The sequence below is a fragment of the Zalophus californianus genome, chromosome 3, assembly GCF_009762305.2.
Source record: "Zalophus californianus isolate mZalCal1 chromosome 3, mZalCal1.pri.v2, whole genome shotgun sequence".
In the NCBI taxonomy this organism is placed as follows: Eukaryota; Metazoa; Chordata; class Mammalia; order Carnivora; family Otariidae; genus Zalophus; species Zalophus californianus.
In genome coordinates this window covers 187,388,350-187,408,170 of record NC_045597.1, presented here as the reverse complement: position 1 = coordinate 187,408,170, position 19,821 = coordinate 187,388,350, and the positions used below count along the sequence as shown (strand labels likewise).

General features: G+C 39.7%; 1 protein-coding gene across 7 annotated transcripts in view; it reads right to left on the bottom strand.

Annotated features, from left to right (window-relative positions):
- Positions 1-19,821, bottom strand: part of DIS3L2 (DIS3 like 3'-5' exoribonuclease 2) — a 437,114-nt gene that overhangs the window by 296,646 nt on the left and 120,647 nt on the right. For 6 of the 7 annotated variants that reach the window (XR_003519033.2, XM_027588750.2, XM_027588754.2 and 3 more), the window contains exons 2-3: positions 4,439-4,588; positions 3,745-3,902 (exon numbers count right to left, since the gene is read on the bottom strand). Coding sequence is in view for 6 of the 7 variants with exons in the window: in XM_027588750.2 (XP_027444551.1) it covers positions 3,745-3,902; positions 4,439-4,490 (210 nt within the window). In the remaining variant the exon portion in view is untranslated. Of the gene's footprint in view, positions 1-3,744; positions 3,903-4,438; positions 4,589-10,335; positions 10,396-19,821 lie in introns of those variants that run through there. The other variant, XM_027588749.2, reaches the window with a different exon arrangement.

The following is a 19,821-nucleotide window of genomic DNA, read 5'->3' as shown; positions in this document are numbered from 1 at the left end:
TCAAGAAACATGAGCTAATTAATGAATGCTACAGAGCTGAAGCTCTCCCACCAGCCCTGCCAGTAATTTTATGAAGATCATCTGTGCCTTCCGAATGGTTGGGCAGCACACTGTAATGTCACCTCTGTTTTTCTCTTTAATTCATACCCAAGTGTTCTCCAGCTGATTTCAGTCTTAACAAATGGTGAAGGTCCTAGAAACTAACCCATCCTGTACTATCTTCCTGGACTAGGAATTCTTGTAAGGTCCAAAAACAACTTTACACCAATATTCTATTTTCAGGGGAACTCTGACATCATGCCTCAGGTGCTCTGGGGTATCAACCTGAGCCACCTTCAGCCAAAGCATCACCTGAGATCAGGAAACCAGCCAATTCTTCCATCATACCCATGTTACTCTGGCCATCACCCCAAATCTGAGTCCCCTCCAGGCCTGTCCCATACTTTCATTTCTTCCAACACCTCCTATAACAACCTCCTATACCGTATCTATGGAGAAAGGATGTATGTATGATGTGAGAACTTGTTTACAAAAAAAAAGGTTTCTTTTTTTTCAAAATTACATGTACATGATCATGTGTTACTGCTGGTCAGTTCAAACACAGGAAAGAGATTGCTTTGGTCACTATGGATTCCTCATTCCCACATAGGGCAAAACACCAATGAAATGTCAAATTATTGTTCGAAGTATTGAAAACAAAATAAAAGTAGTATTCTACTCCTATTTTTAAAATATCTCCTTAATATCTCTCAATAAAAGTTTCTTCTCTGGATGGGGAGAAAAAAAGGGATGTCACAATATACTTAAATTTGAATATAAAAGTTAACAAATACTTACAAGTGTATCTAATAAGTTTACTTTTCTCCAACATCTAAATAGCTTTTCTTGTCTAGCTTTTTATCTTACCCATCAAAGCCTGAACACATAAAGTTCATATCAGAAAGCAGATGGACTCTGTTTCCCTGCCTATGAAAATCTTATTTACAGTGTTGTATATTTCACACGGTGACCTCATATCTGGAACCCATTCCTCTCCCCATCTGCAAAGAACAACTGTTCTCATCTGTGGGGGGAGGCTCTGGCTCCAGAGTCTCATGATGTCACAAGCCAGGAGGAATCACTTACAAACTCCTGGGAAAGAGAGTTGTTATATTGATCAGCTTTTTGTTTTGTTTTAATATCAGCAAAGAGTTGCTTCAAAAGTAAAAATTAATAGGAAGGAGCAAAAACTGTATCATTCCAGAATATTTTCCTCATCCTATCTCTATAAATTCTATAACCAAAATTGTAAGCAATTTTTCTTCCAAGTTACAACAGAGTTTCCCTCACCCTTCTTCAAAAGACAGTACCCTGATCCTTTATTCACTCAGTAAATAAATATTTATTCAATATAAACTTATTACACATCAATCAAATGTCACACATTGGGCTAATTTGTGGGAATAAGAGACAACCCTCCCCACAAGAAAGTGAATGGTCTATTTGAGGAAACACAAATACCAAGAAATGATAATAAGTTTAGAATAAAGGATAAACAATGAAGTCAGATTCAAGAAAATAGTCATGGCCAATTCTGACTGGAGAATTAAAATAAGGCTTCTCAAAAGGGGTAACATTTAGGTAGGGACGTAAAGTTCAAGCACAATTACATCAAGATAATGGGAGAAAGCATTCCAAGCACTAGGAACAGTGTGTACAGAGTCATGGAGAAAGCAAAGAGCAGAGTTTTTACAGGGAAGGTCTTAAAGATCAGGGTGAATAGAGCAGCATGTACCTGAAGGAGTGGCAGGAGATGAAAATGGGAAAAGCACAAAGAGTCCTCGTCCATGAAACAAGATGAAGGCCAAGAAACTTGTAGATAAAATGGAGTTCAGTAAGTGGATTGAAGGGGAAAGAGCAAATGAACGGATTAAGGAAGGGACAAATGTCCAAATGCAGCTTCAACTCCCTTGAGAGGCCTCCTCAAAGAAATCCAAGAGAAGTTAAAAAAAGGGGGGGGGCGGCTAATAGTATCTCTAAAATCAGAAAGATCAACTCATTTGTTAAAAAGTTTTCCATTCCAGAGTCAATAAAAACACTAATGCAAAAAGACATGAGCACCCCATGTTCACTGCAGCATTATTTATAATAAACAAGTTATGAAAACAACCTAAATGTCCACTGAAGGAGGAATGGATAAAGAAATTGTGGTATACACACACACACACACACAGATGCGCGCACACACACACTGGAATATTACTCAGCCAGAAAAAAGGATGATATCTTGCCATTTGTGACCACATGAATGGACCTCAAAGACATTATGCTATGTGAAACAGGTCAAACAGAGAAAGACAAATACTGTTGGGTCTCTTATATGTGGAATCTTAAAAAACAAAACAAAAAAAACCCCTCAGAGATAGACTGGTGGTTGCCAGAGGAGGCGGGGATCCAGGGCAAAGGCAGAGGGTAGATGAAGGCAGTCAAACAAAAAAAAGAATCTACATTAATCATATGTGCACTTGACCACAGGTAAATACAAAAAGGTGATTAAAAAGGAAAAGAAGATGACCGTATCTGTTCACTGGCTGGATCTTAAGCCAAAACAAATATAAAAGCTGGGCTCTCAGAATGAGAGAAATGAGAGAATGTGCTCAGAATGGAACACAACCAACATGTGCAAGTGAGCCAGGTCACACATGGGAATGCCTCTATATACCAATCCAGTAATTATAAAATACGCTTAATTCAAAGAATATGTGCCCCTACCTCACTCTCCGTCTCATCATTACCTACTTCCTGCCTCATATTTCATGCCTAAGGAGACCTAAGCGGCCTTAACCCACATTGTTTCACAAGTCATGTTTTCATGGGTGCTACTACCTCTACCACCTTCTCACATACAGATCACTCATGTAATAGGCCCCAACTAGTCATCCTTCAATATTCACCAAGAAGTCACCTCCTCCAGGCTCCCAGTTTCTCCCAACATCCTCTCATACAGCCTGGTAACACTTTTATTTGAGCACTTACTATTTATCCCCAAATCATCCATTCACATGACTGCCTGCCCACACTGGGCTGGGAGCTCAAAGAACAGAAAACCAATCCCATCCACCTTCATCTCGAGAGCATCCAGGCACCACACTCCCAACTATGAACTGTTCCCGGCTCACAGTGGATGCTCAACAAACTTTTGCTGAGCCAAACCACTGACCTAAATTGTAAAAGTATTCTGTAAACTATAAAGCACTCAACAAATATTGTCTGGTGCTATTTAGTGGTTCCTTTTCAAGCCTAGTCTCCATCATTTAGCATCCACGTGCTCCAGGCAAACTGAACTCTCAATGCTCCTTACAGCCAAACCCTATTTCCCACTTCTGTCTCAGTAGCGCACACTGGTCTCTCCGTCCGTAAAGCTCTTTCTCTTACCTTCACTTGTTCCAACTGTGCCAATTCATGGCCTGGTCCAAATATATGCTTTCCAATAAAACATCCCTAGACAAAAAAAAAAAAATTCCTAGACAACCCTAACTTTAAGTAATGGCTCCTTCCTCTCAAATCTCAGAGCACTTGGTCTGTCTGTCTTGTGGTGCTTACCACCCCAAACCGCACTGTAGGTGTAGAAGTGGGAAGCCCTGTGCCTGCTCTCGCACCATGTCCCTCAAGCACACAATACAGAACAAAAAACAGTTTAATGAGCAATAGATTACTTCTGATTCCACATAGTCAAGGAATAGCCGCCTATTATGTTTTAAGCACCTGGATAAGTGTTCCTCTCTTCAAGCCGTCTGAGACATCCTCCTTGGACATGTAGGTTTCAAATATGCTCTTTTTCTTCCCTCGTATGGACTTGTTCTTTGACTTTTTGTCACCTGGCGAAGCACCAACACCATGTGGGCCAACCACAGAGGACACACCTAGAAACATGAGGCAGCAATCAACTCTTTCCTCAACCAAACATCTCTGTATTTTTAAACTGAAGACATTTTACCTTTTTTTTTTAATGTAGAAAGACTAATGAAAGAATGAAATGCTCGGATAATGATTTCAAATAGTCACAAAAAGGAAAGAATGAGTAAGGAAACATGAATAAAATGTACACAGATGAGACTTAAGCTTTAAATCAGCACCACAACATGCACAGAACACAATCTGAATAATGGGTTCAATATGCTTTGCTGTTTATAGACACAAACTTTTTAAAATAGGAATTACTAAAAGATTGTCTCTTTTCTGGAGGAAACCAAACAAACTTTTCTGTACTCAATATAACAATACATTAAGACAACAAGAAACCACACTTAATTCTAGAATAAATAACATGGAAGAATAACAGGTCACCAAAAGAACTATAGTGCCCCTCAGCCCTAAGACCCGCCCTGTGCCTCCATTCCACTGTTATTTCATTTCAGGTCTCCAGTTGCTAGAATAGACTCCATTTTCCTTTTGCTACCTCTGGGGGTCCCCAGGGGCCGGAGGTTCAGCCTGCAGTCAGGATGGCTCATTACTGGTTCCAAGGTCGCCTCTTCTCTCCAGATCCAGGGGAGGCCTCCACTGCTCAGCTCAGAGTTCTTCCTGCCTTGAGTAGCTCAGTCGTCACTAGCTGAAACCAAAGAGAGACAAGTGACTGACGAGCAGTTAACCTGTAGCCTCCTCCGTGCTCTCAGAAATGTAGTACGCGCATGATAAAAACATCAGAGGGGCGGGGGGCCTCCTGGGTCTCAGTGTCACTTTCTCCTAGGCAGTTAGACAAGCACACCATCTGTCCTCAGTTTCTTCTCAAGGTATCGCTAGCCTGTTTGTCTGGGCCACTTCAACTAAAAACCTCCACAAACAGGGCAATGAGGTGGGGATGAAAGAGTTCTGCAGTTCCATTCGGCTTCTGAAATGGATAAGAGCGGGAGGGAATAGAATTTTGAAAAAGGGTATAAAGATCTGGAATCTCAAGGCTATAATGAAATAGGTACTAAAGTAGGACTCCAAAGATGCGGCACTTACTAAGTTTCACCTCGGACAAATGACGTTCATCTATGAAACCAATTTAAATTAATTCCTTTGGAATTCATCAACAAAACCTAATTCACTGCCACAACCGGATATCCAAAACTATGCAGGGAACCCCAGGTGGTTCACTAGCTTTCAAAAAATGGCAACACTGCAGTTAGACATCTATTTCCCTACTCTTACCTGACATCACTTCAAACCAATCATCTGTCCGCAAGCTCAAGGCAGCTGCTTCTAAGGAATATAAGGCAGCTGCCTGGATCAGTAGACTGGAATCCGGGGCCCTGGAGCTGGCCCCTGGCCTTCCACCTGGATACTGAACACATCAACACAACTTCTACTTTCTACTCTCAGCTGGCTACCAGCCCAGGGATTCAAGCCTATACTTGCAAATTTCCAAAATCCTGGTGGGCAGGCTTCTTTCCCATAAAATGGATCAAGATGTCATTCTCAACACTAGCTTCCATTTCCTGTAAATTTCCCACACACATCCTTCACTGAAATGACATCATTTTTCTTTAAATTGAAATTAATACTAACTCAGGAAAAGACAAGCTACAAAGACAAAGGGTAATAGGCCACTTAGCAATACACAAAGAGATTGAGGGATAAAGTAAAAAAAAAAAAAAAAGGCAAGAAGGGAGAGAAACAGATGGTCTTAGATAAACAACAAGGTAATGGGAAGGGCACACAGAGGAGGAGGCCAGACTCTGATCGTTTAATTCAGAAGGCATTCATCCACTTATTAATTCAACAAATACTTGGACAATGTACTATATACTAGGCACAGTGAAGAACACAAAAGCTAATTAGAGTTATAAAAATCATGTTGAAATAACAATACAAGTTGGGAAGTGATAAGCACTCTCTTTTTTTAAGTATGGGTAAATGTACTTATGATGGAAGAAAGTATCTCTGAGTCAGGAAATCTGAGAGAGCTTCAGGAAAGATGTGAAGGAAGAACTGAGAATGTGAGAAAAGCATGCTGCTGGCAAAAGAAAACAAAAGTAGAGACACAAACAGAAAAACACAGGCAGGTTCTTACAACATTAATTCCATTTGGAGAGAGTCCAGCCTGTATGAAGGGAGGCAGTGGCAAGGAAAATAAAACAAGCTGGAAGGTCTAGAAAAACAGCCCGTTTTTCACAGGCAGTAGGGAATTTCTGAAGCATGAATGAGCAGAAGAGAAGAACAACAGATCAGAATTGTGTTTCAGGAAAAATGAACCTGGCACAGGATTCAGAGTCATCTGGAATTGAGAAAGCGGCAGCTGCACCTTAGGAAAGAACCAGAACAGACAGGGAGAAAGGAAGGAAGGCCTGAACTGAACAAGCACACACTGAAAAGAAGACACCCATGACATGGTATTATTACACAGGACAAACTGGCCCCACTTGGCAGCCAGGCAGATCTGGAATCTCGAGAGCAAGAAGGTGGGAAATGTTCAAGATTTCAAGCAAAGAGACTGGGAGATTATAACATCACTGAGTTAAAGATAATGAATTCCACTTAGGGTGTTCCCTATCTTTACGTGAACATATACCTCTACATACACCTGTACTCATGGAAATGTGCCTCTGTGTACACCTCTAACCCAAATACTTGGAAACCAGAGCATAACTTAGATAAATTAGCCATCCATTTGCATAAAAATGGTAACCCAGAGTTTTCTAGAATGTACAAGACTGCCAAGAAAGGCTAAGCTGACACAGAAGGGGCCCAGGACAAAATCTGGGTTAGGGCAACTTTTAGGAAATGCAAAGAAGAAGTAGAAAATATAACAAAGAAGCTAACAAAGATGTAGGAAAAGAACCAACACAGTCAAATGTTAAGAAAACAAGGGAGAAAATAACTTCCAAAGGAGAACGAGTTAATGATCACGGTTGACAACCACTACTGAGTAAGACTGTATTGTAATTTGTATTCATGGCAGTAATTGTAAATTGTATTCATGGCAGCCTTGGGTAAAGTGAAGGGTTGGGGGCAAGCTGCAAGCAGGAAAAAGACAATACAAAAACAAAAGCCAGAATTGAAAATGGGTGCTTTGTATCAAGTCCTGATGCCCCGCAAGAGCTCAAAACTGACTGCCAGTTAAGTGAAATGAAGACCAGGATCTCAATTCAAATGTCTTAAGATCAGCTGCATCTCTAACTTTCCTTCACAGCAAATACCCCCCAATTGATGTGATTCATACCTAACTTGTCTCTCTAGCTCAGGAGGACAAGGAACGTCCTTGGGTTCATTGTTATAACCCCAGTGACTCCTACAGTACCTGGGGTGGAATATGTGTTCATTATTCACTCCTTAAATGAGTAGATGAGTTTATTTTTATGAATAAGCAGTGAGAACACCTAAGCAGAACAGGGTCATTCAGAGAAATTACACTAAAAACAAGTCAGCAAAGAACAGGAAAAGAACACAGGACCCAGGACACAAAGTTGGCAAGAATCAGCCAAATAGCTGGGCAGAGAATCAGGTTGCCTTTGGGTATCAAAGTACTGGAAGGAGATGGAAAGATTCCAAACAGAGAAGATACTAAGCAGAAGATGAATGAACAAGCAACCTTCCCAGCAACATGGGTCTAAAGGCCCATTAACCCAAGAGAAATCCTGGGCCCCCCTACCTTAACACACTGAAAGGACAAGTCAATTTCTAATCCTCATCAGCTTTCAGAAAGAGAGACACTGATGTACAGTGTCTTATCATGGAAATAGCTGTATATTTTGAAGAGTTGGCCTGGGGTTAGGATGAACAGGCAGTAATGATTAACAGTGTCCCATGGTACAAAAAGGCAGGTATGAAGCAGAATGGGGGGAAAGGCACTAGACTTGAGAAGGAGTAAATCTGAAGAAATAATCTAGGTGAAAGAAGTGGTGTCTTGAAACCCTTTATATTCCCCAAACCTAGCACAATGCATAGTGCAGAGCAGTTGCTCAAATATTTGAATTAAATAAAGCCTATTTGGAACAGAAACAGAAACAGCTTACAATGAATATCCACTAATGAGAAATTTAAGCAGGGCCAGGACTAGTGTGAGGCAAGCCAGGCACCTAGGATGCAAAATTCTTAAAAGGAAAATCATGCAAGTACCAACCCTGCACCCTGCACTTGCAGGACTTTGAGAGAGACTCCTGAAATGTTTATGCCCTAGGCATCTCATCGCCTTACCCTATATCTCAGTCCTGATAAGAAGCAAGAGCAGATGAAATTTATGAACCTGGGAAGTAAAGGAAACCCAAGGAGATAAAATCAAAAGAAAAGTTTAAAAAGAGAAAAGGTTGAGTCTATTCAGAAGCTAAGATGGGGCCAATAGAAAGCAAGACATGGTAAACACAAATGAAAGAACACACTATTGATGGAATAAATTTTTTTAAAAGTTTAAAATAAACCTCACTGAAATTAGAGGAATAAACAATTTATACTACAAATAATTGAGAAACACATGAAATAATCAACAAGTTGTATTAAGACACTACGTAACAAATTGCCAATACAGTGCACTTTATAACACATTCTAGAATAAAATTCAGTTTGAGTAAAATTTAAATGTTTAAAAATGAGGGAGACAGGGCGCCTAGGTGGCTCAGTTGGTTAAGCGACTGCCTTCGGCTCAGGTCATGATCCTGGAGTCCCGGGATCGAGTCCCACATCGGGCTCCCTGTTCAGCAGGGAGTCTGCTTCTCCCTCTGACCCTCTTCCCTCTCATGCTCTCTATCTCTCATTCTCTCTCTCAAATAAATAAATAAAATCTTTAATAAAAAAAATGAGGGAGACAGGGGTGCCTGGGTGGCTCGGTCAGTTGGGCATCTGCCTTCAGCTCAGGTCATGTTCCTGGGGTCCCTGCTCAGTGGGGAATCTGCTTCTCCCTCTCGCTCTGCTGCTCCCCCTGCTTGTGCTTTCTCTTGCTCTCTCTCTCCCACTCTCTGTCAAATAAATAAATTAAATTAAATCTTTAAAAAAAAAAATGGGTGGCTCAATTGGTTAAGCGTCTGACTCTTGATTTTGGCTCAGGTCTCAATCTCAGGGTGGTGAGATCAAGCCCCAAGTCAGGTTCTGCACCGGCCATGGAGTCTGCTTAAGATTCTCTCTCCTCCTCTCCCCCTCCCCCACCACCCACCGCACACACTCACACACACACACATGCTCTCTAAAAAAAGAAAAAGTGTGTGTGTGTGTGTGTGTGTGTGTGTGTGTGTATGAGAGAGAGAAAGAGAGGGAGAGAGAAGATGGGAAATGATGCCCAGAATGGCTGAATAAGGAATTTGACAAATATTATCCCCTAGAACAAAAATAACAATAAAACTGGATAAAATTATCAAAACCAACTATTTAAGAATCAGGATATGGACCAAAGACATACAAAAAATTGAGAAGTGTTTATTCAAGAAAATCTACTGAATCTTGTTAGGAACAAAGGAAGTGTGTGGTGGCTTAACCTGGAGTTCCCACCATCCCACACACGCTCCCAATCCCTTAGTATGAAAGTCCCACCAGGGCAGAGCAAGCTGTGAAGACTGGCAGCTCCACTTACCAGAGGGAGCTAAATTTCTTTGGAACAGAGCAAGAAGAATTCCATGCCCAGGGGCATTTTCAAAAACAATAATGATTCCAGGCACAAAAAAAAAAAAAATTAGAAGGCCAATATCACAGCTAGCCTGAATCTGCAATACCAGTTAGGGCAAGCTACAAATCAGGAAACCAACCAGAAATTTAACAGGGACAATTAGGAATGAGACAACCAAAGTGGGCCTTGACAAGAATCTACTTTTTCCTGCTATGTGCATGCACAGGACTTTAAACATGCAGGAAAGAAATGAGAAGGCCCAAGAGAGCCACTCAGCCCTGGATAAATTTGAGCCTTGCAAATGCAGAAAGCAAAAGCCTGGGCTGACATGTAAATTGTCTGAACTTGAATGCATTCCCCCAAGTCTCATGAGAACCACTGACAGAGGACTAGGGGGGCCTCACTGTTTCAGAGTTTAAACACAGCCTCTGAGAATCATAGGCTGAGCATTAAGATATGCTGACCCAAGGGCAACTACAAGAAAGTTAGACTTAAAAATAAAAACAAGAAAGGAAGAACTAGCAGAGACATCAGCATCCACACACTGTGGAAGAAACAGACTCCAAAGAGTAAGTCCAGACAAGTCACTACACAAACAAAAAGAACAACCAACGCCAGGGGAAAAGGAATCAGAATGCCAAATATATTATCAAAAATGTCCAGGTTTCAACAAACGTTCCCTCTGTCCCTCAAATAAATAATTTTTTACAAAATAATAAAAAGAAAATTTAAAAAGGAAAAGAGAATATCAAGAGACAGAAATTATTTTTTTAAAAAAGTACATTCCAGGGCGCCTGGGTGGCTCAGTCATTAAGCATCTGCCTTCAGCTCGGGTCATGATCTCAGGGTCCTGGGATCGAGCCTCACATAGGGCTCCCTGCTCGGCGGTGGAGAGTCTGCTTCTCCCTCTCCCACTCCTCCTGCTTGTGTTCCCTCTCTCGCTGTGTCTCTCTCTGTCAAATAAATAAATAAAATCTTAAAAAAAAAAAGGACATTCCAAGTTGAAAGACAGAACTATAATGAAAAATTCACTAGAAGAGTTCAATAGCAGATCTGAGCTGGCATAAAAGAATCAATAAACCTGAAAACAAAAATGATCAATAAGATGATCCAATATAAAGAAAGGAAGAAAAGAAATATGAAGTAAAATTATTTTTTAAAAATCCAATTTAAAAAACTTGTGCTAAAGAGCCTGGCTCCATTTTTCATTGTTTGACTACCAACCTATTTTAAGCCTTACCTCCCTTTTCCCCTTTGATCCATCTGTACAGCTTGATAAGACAGTCCATATGCCCCCCAACCTTTGGCCCCAGTGGTAAATTCGAATTTCACAAATCCCCAGTCTGCACATAGGAACTTCTCTCCAGTCCCCCAGCCATTATAAAGAACTAACCCACTCCTTCTGCCTCACTCAAGCCAGGCCAGACATGCCTGTACCCACCCTACTCTGCCAAGGAGTCTCTTAGGTGAGTAATAAGTTCTCTCTCAAATTCTCCTGTTATATAGGGTGCAATCAATATACATCCTACTAATTGGGAAGGGGTCCATTCTACCTCCACAAGGTGACCACAGAACAGGAGTGAAAGAGGGTACCTCTCTCCTAACCTTACAGAAAAGGATTATAAGGAAATACAATAAACAACTTTTAGGCCAATGAGATAACTGAGATGAAATGGACAAATTCCTAGAAAGACACAAATTACTGAAGCTGACTTAAGAAAAAATAGAAAATTAAAATAGATATATAACAAGAAATTGTATTAGTAATTTTAAATCTTCTAATAAAGAAAGCTAAGGTAAATTCTACCAAACACTGAAAGAAAAAATAATAATAATCCTTCACAAACTTCCAGAAAACAGAGAAAATATTTCCCAACTCATTCCATGAGGATAGTATTTCCCAATACCAAAGGCAGAAAAAGACATCATATGAAAAAAAAATGTTTTAACATATAAAATAATTCGGATTTTTAAATTTCTTCAGTTTCAGTAATTTGCATCTAGAAAGAAATTTATCAATTTCATCTAAAGTTTCCCTTTTTGAGGGGGCAGAATGTTGCTCAAAATATCCTTGTGATTTTCTTAGTACATACAGTAGTGCTGTCCTTTCTGAAATTATGGAAATTTCCGACATTTGCACTGTCCTGTATGGTAGCCACAAGCCACATGTGTCTTTTGAGCATTTTAAAGAGTTCTTGTCAGGTCTGAAACATTTGAATTTCATCTTTATTCTCATAGGAAATTTTTACAGGTTTTAGAATTCTAGATTGTCAGTTATTTTCTCTCAGTAATTTGAAGATATTCCATTGTCTTCTGGCCTTCAATGTTTCTGTTGCAAAGTCAGTCGTTAATCTAATTTTTTATTCTTTGAAAGTGTACTGTTCCCTTTCCCCATCTACAGCAGCTTTTGAAATTTTTCTCTTCATCCTTGGTTTTCTACCAATTTACTACAATATACGAAGGTATGGATTTTTTTTTAATCCTGCTTGGTGTAAGCAATAATACTATTATTTGATAGCTTTCATCAGTTATGAAAAGCCTTCAGCCAATCTTGTCCCATAACCCTTCTGCCCCATTCTCTCTAAACACCTTGTATGGAACTTTAATTACACACTTTTGACCTTTCAGCGTCTCTATGTCTTCCTCAATCTCTCCAGTGATTCTTCCACTTCACTAATTCTCTATCAGCTCTAATCTTCCATCAAACTCACCCATTAAGCCCCTAATTTCAGTTTTTATGCTTTCAAGTCTAGATTTTCCGTTTTGTTCTTTTAAAAGTTTCCAGTTCTCTGCTAAAAATAGTGAATCTTGTCCTCTGTTTCCATGAACAAGGTTAGCATAGCTATATTAAAGTTGCTCCTGAAAACTCCAATAACAGAGGCCCAGATGGACCTAATACTATCTTTTGTTGCTTCTATTTGATTTTGTTCATGTTGTTTGATCATTTGTGCCTGATTTTTTTATTATGGACTAGACTTTATATTTCCAAGATTTCTATAGTGATAATTTGAGGCTTAGCATAATGTTACCATCTTCCAAACAGGATTTTCATTTGCTTCTGCCAAACACCCGAGACAAACACAATAAATTACCTCAATCTGCTTTCAGTGTTTAAAGGCATTCAAAGTAGAGATACAGTTTCTGTGAGGGCCTATCTACATCCACTTCAACCTTACTTGTAGATTGTAGCCCTTCAGGATCCCAATCCCAAATAACAGTGGTTCACCAGGACCACACACTCCCCACATTAGCAGGGCCTAAATTCCAATCTCTATCTCTCTAGCCCTGAGATAATATCAGCTACACCGCTCAGTTTTTCAGCTTCTCAGTCTTTCAGCTGATCCCTCTAAAAACTAGTACACATCCATAGGAGACAACCCTAAATACTAGCCTTATTTCCTTAAACCTTTATTCTTCCTAGATAATCACTCTCTTATTACCTCTCAAATACCTTCAACAGATTTTTTTGGTGATGGGTATAAGTCAGCTTTTCTAACTGTTGTCAGAAGACTGGTTTCCAACTATCTTCTATGCCATAATTGGAAGTGCCAACCTCACTCTTAACTCTCTCATTTTCAGTCAAAACCTTAAATTCCCAACTCCCTCCTATATGATTCACTCTTCTCTCAGAAAAAAATTTCCCATAATATCATTTATCCTCTCCTCCTTTCCTGTAATATGCTGGCTAATTGAATTTACATTAAGAATAATTTTTTTAAAAAAGAAAGTTAGAAAAGTCCCTACAGGGGTGCCCGGGTGGCTCAGTCGGTTAAGCATCTGACTCTTGGTTTCAGCTCAGGTCATGACCTCAGAGTCGTTGGAGCAAGCCTTGCATCAGGCTCCCTGCTCAGCACAGAGTATACTTGAGATTCTCTCTCTTGCCCTCTCCTTCTGCCCCTCCCCCTGCTCACAAACTCACTCTCTCTTAAATAAATCTTAAAAAAAAAGGTCCCTACATATTTACAACCTAACCTCCTCAATTTGTGTTCTTCACCCTTATTTCTATCTATTTACTCTAGAACTTTACCACACCCACTAGTCTCTCCATAGTTGCCTCCCCAAAAGCATACAACCTAGCTAATGACCCCCTGTTCTCCTCCTGTTCAATTCAAGCTACCAGCTACCACTCCATTTCCATCATTCCCATCTCTGCCCAAGTTTAAAAATGTGGTCTAGACTCATAACTCTATTTCCCCATGACACAGTCTTTAATCCTCCTTGGAATATAACTTTTGTCCTCATCTCTTCAATGAAATAGGGCTTTCCATATTCCTAAAGAGGAAAATCTTCATCATTAAAACAAAAGCATACTTTCAGTTAATTTTTCCTAGACCCTCTAGAACAGGATGCCACTGACCATACTCTTGGACTACAAAGTCCCTTGACCCTTCAGAACACCACAGTCTCCTGGCTCCTCCAACTCTCTCTGCAATTCTCAAATTTTCTTGCTGACTCCTCTTCTTTCACTTACCTCTTAAGTTTCTGCCATTCGCAAGAGCCTAGTCTTTTTTTTTTTTAAGATTTATTTATTTATTTATTTGAGAGAGAGAGAAATGAGCGGGAGGGAGAGGGAAAAAGAACTGAAGCTGACTCCATGCTGAGAAAAGAGCCTGAGGCAGGGCTCGATCCCACAACTGTGAGATCATGATCTGAGCTGAAGCCAAGAGTCAGATGCTTAACCAACTGAGCCACCCAGCCAATCCAAGATCCTATTCTTAAGCCTCATCTCACTTGTCTGTTAAAGAATTTTAAATGTATACCTCCAGCCCTGCTCTCTGAAGCTCTTCTTTAACTTTCCAACTTCCTGCTCATTAATATTGGCAAGCACTTTGAATGTAACATGTTTCTAATTCAAGTTATTATTCTCCCCAACTAGATTTTCCGCCCACATACTTACTGCATCTGGATTAATGACATCATTATCATCCCTGGGCAGCAAACAGTAGTCATCTAATTTTGTTCTCTCCATTAATAAGACTCTATACCAAATTCCATTGCTTCTACCTTCAAAATGTGTCCTAAATAGATTCTCTCCTTTCTAACTTGATCAGCACTGTCTGAAATCAGGCTGTTGCAACAGAACAGCCTAAAGATTACGACAGTTTCTTAAGAGGTCTCTCAACCACTAATTTTTTTCTTCAATCCATATTTCACACAGGAGGTATCTTATCAAGGGCTTTTTCAAAACCTTTCGGGGTTCCTCACTGCAACTCGGTAATCTAACCCACTGCAATAGTTAATTTTATGTCAACATGACTGGATCACAGAGTCTCCAGATATTTAGCTAAACATTATTTCAGGATATGTTTGTGTCCGTGAGGTTTCTGGATGAAATTAGCATTAGAATTGGTGGACTCAGTAGACCAGTCCACTCTCCTCAATGTGGGTATGTACCATCCAATCTGTTCAGGGCCTGAATAAAACAAAAAGGCCAAGGAAAGAAGTATTTGGCCCCTCCCGTCTGATCACTTGAGCTGGGACATGGATCTTCTCCTGTTCTCAGCACTCTCAGTTCTCAGACCCTCAGACTGGACTGAAACCTACATCATTGGTTCCCCTGATTCTTAGATCTTCAGACTCAGAATGAATTACATTACTACCTTTCCAGGGTCTTCAGCTTGCAGACAGCAGATTGTGGAACTTCTCAGTTTCCCTGATTACATGAACCAATCCCTATAATAAATATCTTCCTATAGCTATATCGTATTTGTTCTGTTTCTCTAGAGAACTCTTAATATACCTATTTTTCAGGTCTCATCTCTTACTAAAGGTTTTTTCAGTATCACGCTAGGTGAATTCCTAATGAAAATGATAAGATGGGAAAGCCCAAGCTTGGCATCAAAGCCTGAAAAATGACTTAAAAACAAAATGAGTTAACAACTACAAACTCGGGGGGCAGGGGGGAAGAGAAAGAAAGAAAAGAACAGTACAGAACTACATGAAGACTCTGAAGAGTAAACAAAAGAGAGAGATTGGGAGGATGAGAAATCTATAGACACAACTGGCACAGAAGTGAGTTTCATATGTCTGGTTTTTGGTTTTCTGGTTTGGGGGTTTTGGAGGGGGCACAGCTTTGCCCTAAGGACAGGCCATAGTCAAAGGAGTGGGCAGTACAGGCAGCTGAAACTTCAAGAGAAATCCTACAGACCGGCCAGAAGGAAGGCAAAACAGTTGGCTGCCAAGGGCAATCTAGAATAGGAGAGCTGAAGAAGGGATTCCCCTAATTCTTATCAACACTGTACAAGTCTCAGGCTGACCCCTTAACACTGTAGATATGTAGGAAAGACTCAACAGAACATCATAAAGGCTTAAAAAATTGAACTGAAATGTGAACCTATGGGAGACAAGACTTACAGTCTGAGCCTAACGTGGCCTGAAGCTAATTGCCAATGAAATTAAAAAAAAAAAAAATCAACATTCTTCAGTGGAATTTAACAGAATTCAGAGTCTACACAAAATACGATTAACTATATCCAAGGTACAACCCAAAATTATTTGACATACAAAGAACCCGGAAAATTTGACCCATTCTAAAATGAAAAAAATTAATAGATATCAACCTTAAAATGACTCAGAGGTTGAAATTATCAGATAAGGACTTTAAACCAGTTATGATAACTACACTCACTGAAGGAAAGGAAAAGACACTTGAATGACTGAAGAGATAGAAAATCTCAACAGAGAAATAAAAATTTCCGTTTTTAAAAAAAGATTTATGTATTTATTTGAGAGAGCGAGAATGAGAGAGAGTACAGGAGAGGGGGGAGGGTCAGAGGGAGAAGTAGGCTCCTCGCTGAGCAGGGAGCCCGATGCAGGACTCGATCCCGGGACTCCAGGATCATGACCTGAGCCAAAGGCAGTCACTTAACCAACTGAGCCACCCAGGCGCCCCAATAAAAATTTCCTTTAAAAATGGAAATCTTGAAAACTTCCAAACTCATTTTATGAGGCATTACCTTGATTCCAAAACCAGACAAAGACCCCATCAAAAAGGAGAATTACAGACCAATATCCCTGATGAACATGGATGCAAAAATTCTCACCAAAATACTAGCCAATAGGATCCAACAGTACATTAAAAGGATTATTCACCATGACCAAGTGGGAATTATTCCTGGGATGCAAGGCTCGTTCAACATCCGCAAATCAATCAATGTGATACAATACATTAATAAAAAAAAGAACAAGAACCATATGACCCTCTCAATAGATGCAGAAAAAGCATTTGACAAAGTACACCATCCTTTCTTGATTAAAACTCTTCACAGTGTAGGGATAGAGGGTACATACCTCAATATCATAAAAGCCATCTATGAAAAACCCACAGCGAATATCATTCTCAATGGGGAAAAACTGAGAGCTTTTCCCCTAAGATCAGGAACACAGCAGGGATGTCCACTACCACCACTGCTGTTCAACACAGTATAGAAGTCCTAGCCTCAGCAATCAGACAACAAAAAGAAAAAAAAGGCGTCCAAACTGGCAAAGAAGAAGTCAAATTCTCACTCTTTGCAGATGATATGATACTTTATGTGGAAAACCCAAAAGACTCCACCCCAAAACTGCTAGAACTCACACAGGAATTCAGTAAAGTAGCAGGATATAAAATCAATGCACAGAAATCAGTGGTGTTTCTATACAACAACAGGGCAGAAGAAAGAGAAATTAAGGAGTCCATCCCATTTACAACTGCTCCCAAAACCATAAGATACCTAGGAATAAATCTAACCAAAGAGGCAAAAAATCTGTACTCAGAAAACTATAGAATACTCATGAAAGAAATCGAGGAAGACACAAAGAAATGGAAAAATGTTCCATGCTCATGGATTGGAAGAACAAATATTGTGAAAATGTCTATGCTACCTAGAGCAATGTACACATTTAATGCAATCCCTATCAAAATACCATCAACTTTTTTCAAAGAAATGGAAAAATAATCCTAAAATTTGTATGGAACCAGAAAAGACCCTGAATAGCCAGAGGAATGTTGAAAAAGAAAAGCAAAGCTGGTGGCATCACAATTCCGGACTTCCAGCTCTATTACAAAGCTGTCATCATCAAGACAGTATGGTCCTGGCACAAAAACAGACACATAGATCAATGGAACAGAATAGAGAGCCTAGTAATGGACCCTTGACTCTATGGTCAACTCATCTTCGACAAAGCAGGAAAGAATGTCCAATGGAAAAAAGACAGTCTCTTCAACAAATGGTGGTGGGAAAATTGGACAGCCACATGCAGAAGAATGAAACTGGACCATTTCCTTACACCACACACAGAAATAGACTCAAAATAGATGAAAGACATAAATGTGAGACAGGAATCCAACAAAATCCTTGAGAAGAACACAGGCGGAAACCTCTTCGACCTCAGCTGCAGCAACTTCTTCCTAGACACAACACCAAAGGCAAGGGAAGCAAGGGCAAAAATGAACTATTGGGACTTCATCAAGATAAAAAGCTTTTGCACAGCAAGGGAAACAGCAAAAGCAAAAGACAACAGACAGAATGGGAGAATATATTTGCAAATGACATATCAGATAAAGGGCTGGTATCCAAAATCTATGAAGAACTTATCAAACTCAACACCCAAAGAACAAATAATACAATCAAGAAATGGACAGAAGACATGAACAGACATTTTTCCAAAGAAGACATCCAAATGGCCAACAGACATGAAAAAGTGCTCAACATCACTCGACATCAGGGAAATACAAATCAAAACCACAATGAGATACCACCTCACACCAGTCAGAATGGCTAAAATAACAAGTCAGAAAACGACAGATGTTGGCAAGGATACAGAGAAAGGGGAACCTCCTACATTGTTGGTGGGAATGCAAGCTGGTGCAGCCACTCTGGGAAACAGTATGGAGGTTCCTCAAAAAGTTGAAAATAGGGTGCCTGGGTGGCTCAGTTGGTTGGGCGACTGCCTTTGACTCAGGTCATGATCCTGGAATCCTGGGACTGAGTCCTGCATCGGGCTCCCTGCTTAACAGGGAGTCTGCTTCTCCCTCTGACCCTCCTCCCCTCTCATGTTCTCTCTCTCATTCTCTCTCTTTCAAATAAATAAACAAAATCTTTAAAAACAAAAATAGTTGAAAATAGAGCTACCCTACAACCCAGCAATTGCACTACTGGGTATTTACCCCAAAGATACAAATGTAGTGATCCTAAGGGGCACGGGCACCCCAATGTTTATAGCAGCAATGTCCACAATAGCCAAACTATGGAAAGAGCCTAGATGTCTATCAACAGATGAATGGATAAAAAAGATGTGGTATATATACACAATGGAATATTATGCAGCCATCAAAAAATGAAATCTTGCCATTTGCAACAACGTGGATGGAACTAAAGGGTATTATGCTAAGCTAAATAAGTCAATCAGAGAAAGACAATTATCATATGATCTCACTGATATGTGGAATTTGAGAAACAAGGCAGGGGATCATAGGGGAAGAGAGGAAAAAATGAAACAAGACAAAACCAGAGAGGGAGACAAACCATAAGAGACTCTTAATCTCAGGAAACAAACTGCAGGTTGCTGGACTGGAGGGGGGTGAGAGGGATGGAGTGGCTGGGTGATGGACATTGGGCAGGGTATGTGCCATGGTGAGCGCTGTGAATTGTGTAAGACTGATGAATCACAGACCTGTACCCCTGAAACAAATATTATATGTTAATAAAAATAAATTTTAAAAAAAATTGGAAATCTTAAAATAGAAAAATATAATATCTTAAATAAAAAATTCTGTGGATGAGCTTAATAGCAAAGAGAGATATAAAGAATAAAGAGTCAGTGAGCTTAAACTTTATCAATACAAATAACATACTCTCAAAAAGAGGAAAAAAAGATTGAAAAAAAAGATGAACAGAGCCTTATGGACTTAAGGTTTATTTTGTCAAAAAAAAAAAAAAATCAAACATATGAATAATTGGAATCCCAGAAAATAATGAGCCAAAGAAGTAAAATAAATATTGACCAAAAACAACCTAGACTTGAAGAAAGACAAATATATAAATTCAAGAAGCTTAATGAACCCCAAAGAGGAAAAGTTCAAAGAAAACTAGATCCAGATTCATAATCAAACTGCTGAAAATCAAAGAAAAGAAAAACATCTAAAGCAGCCAGAGGAAAATGCTATACTACATAGAGGGGAACATTTTCAACAGCATTACATTTCTTATCATTTCCTATCATCCTCTTTCAAGGCATCCAGAAGACAGTGGAACAACATCTTTAAAGGGCTGAAAAGAAAAACTATC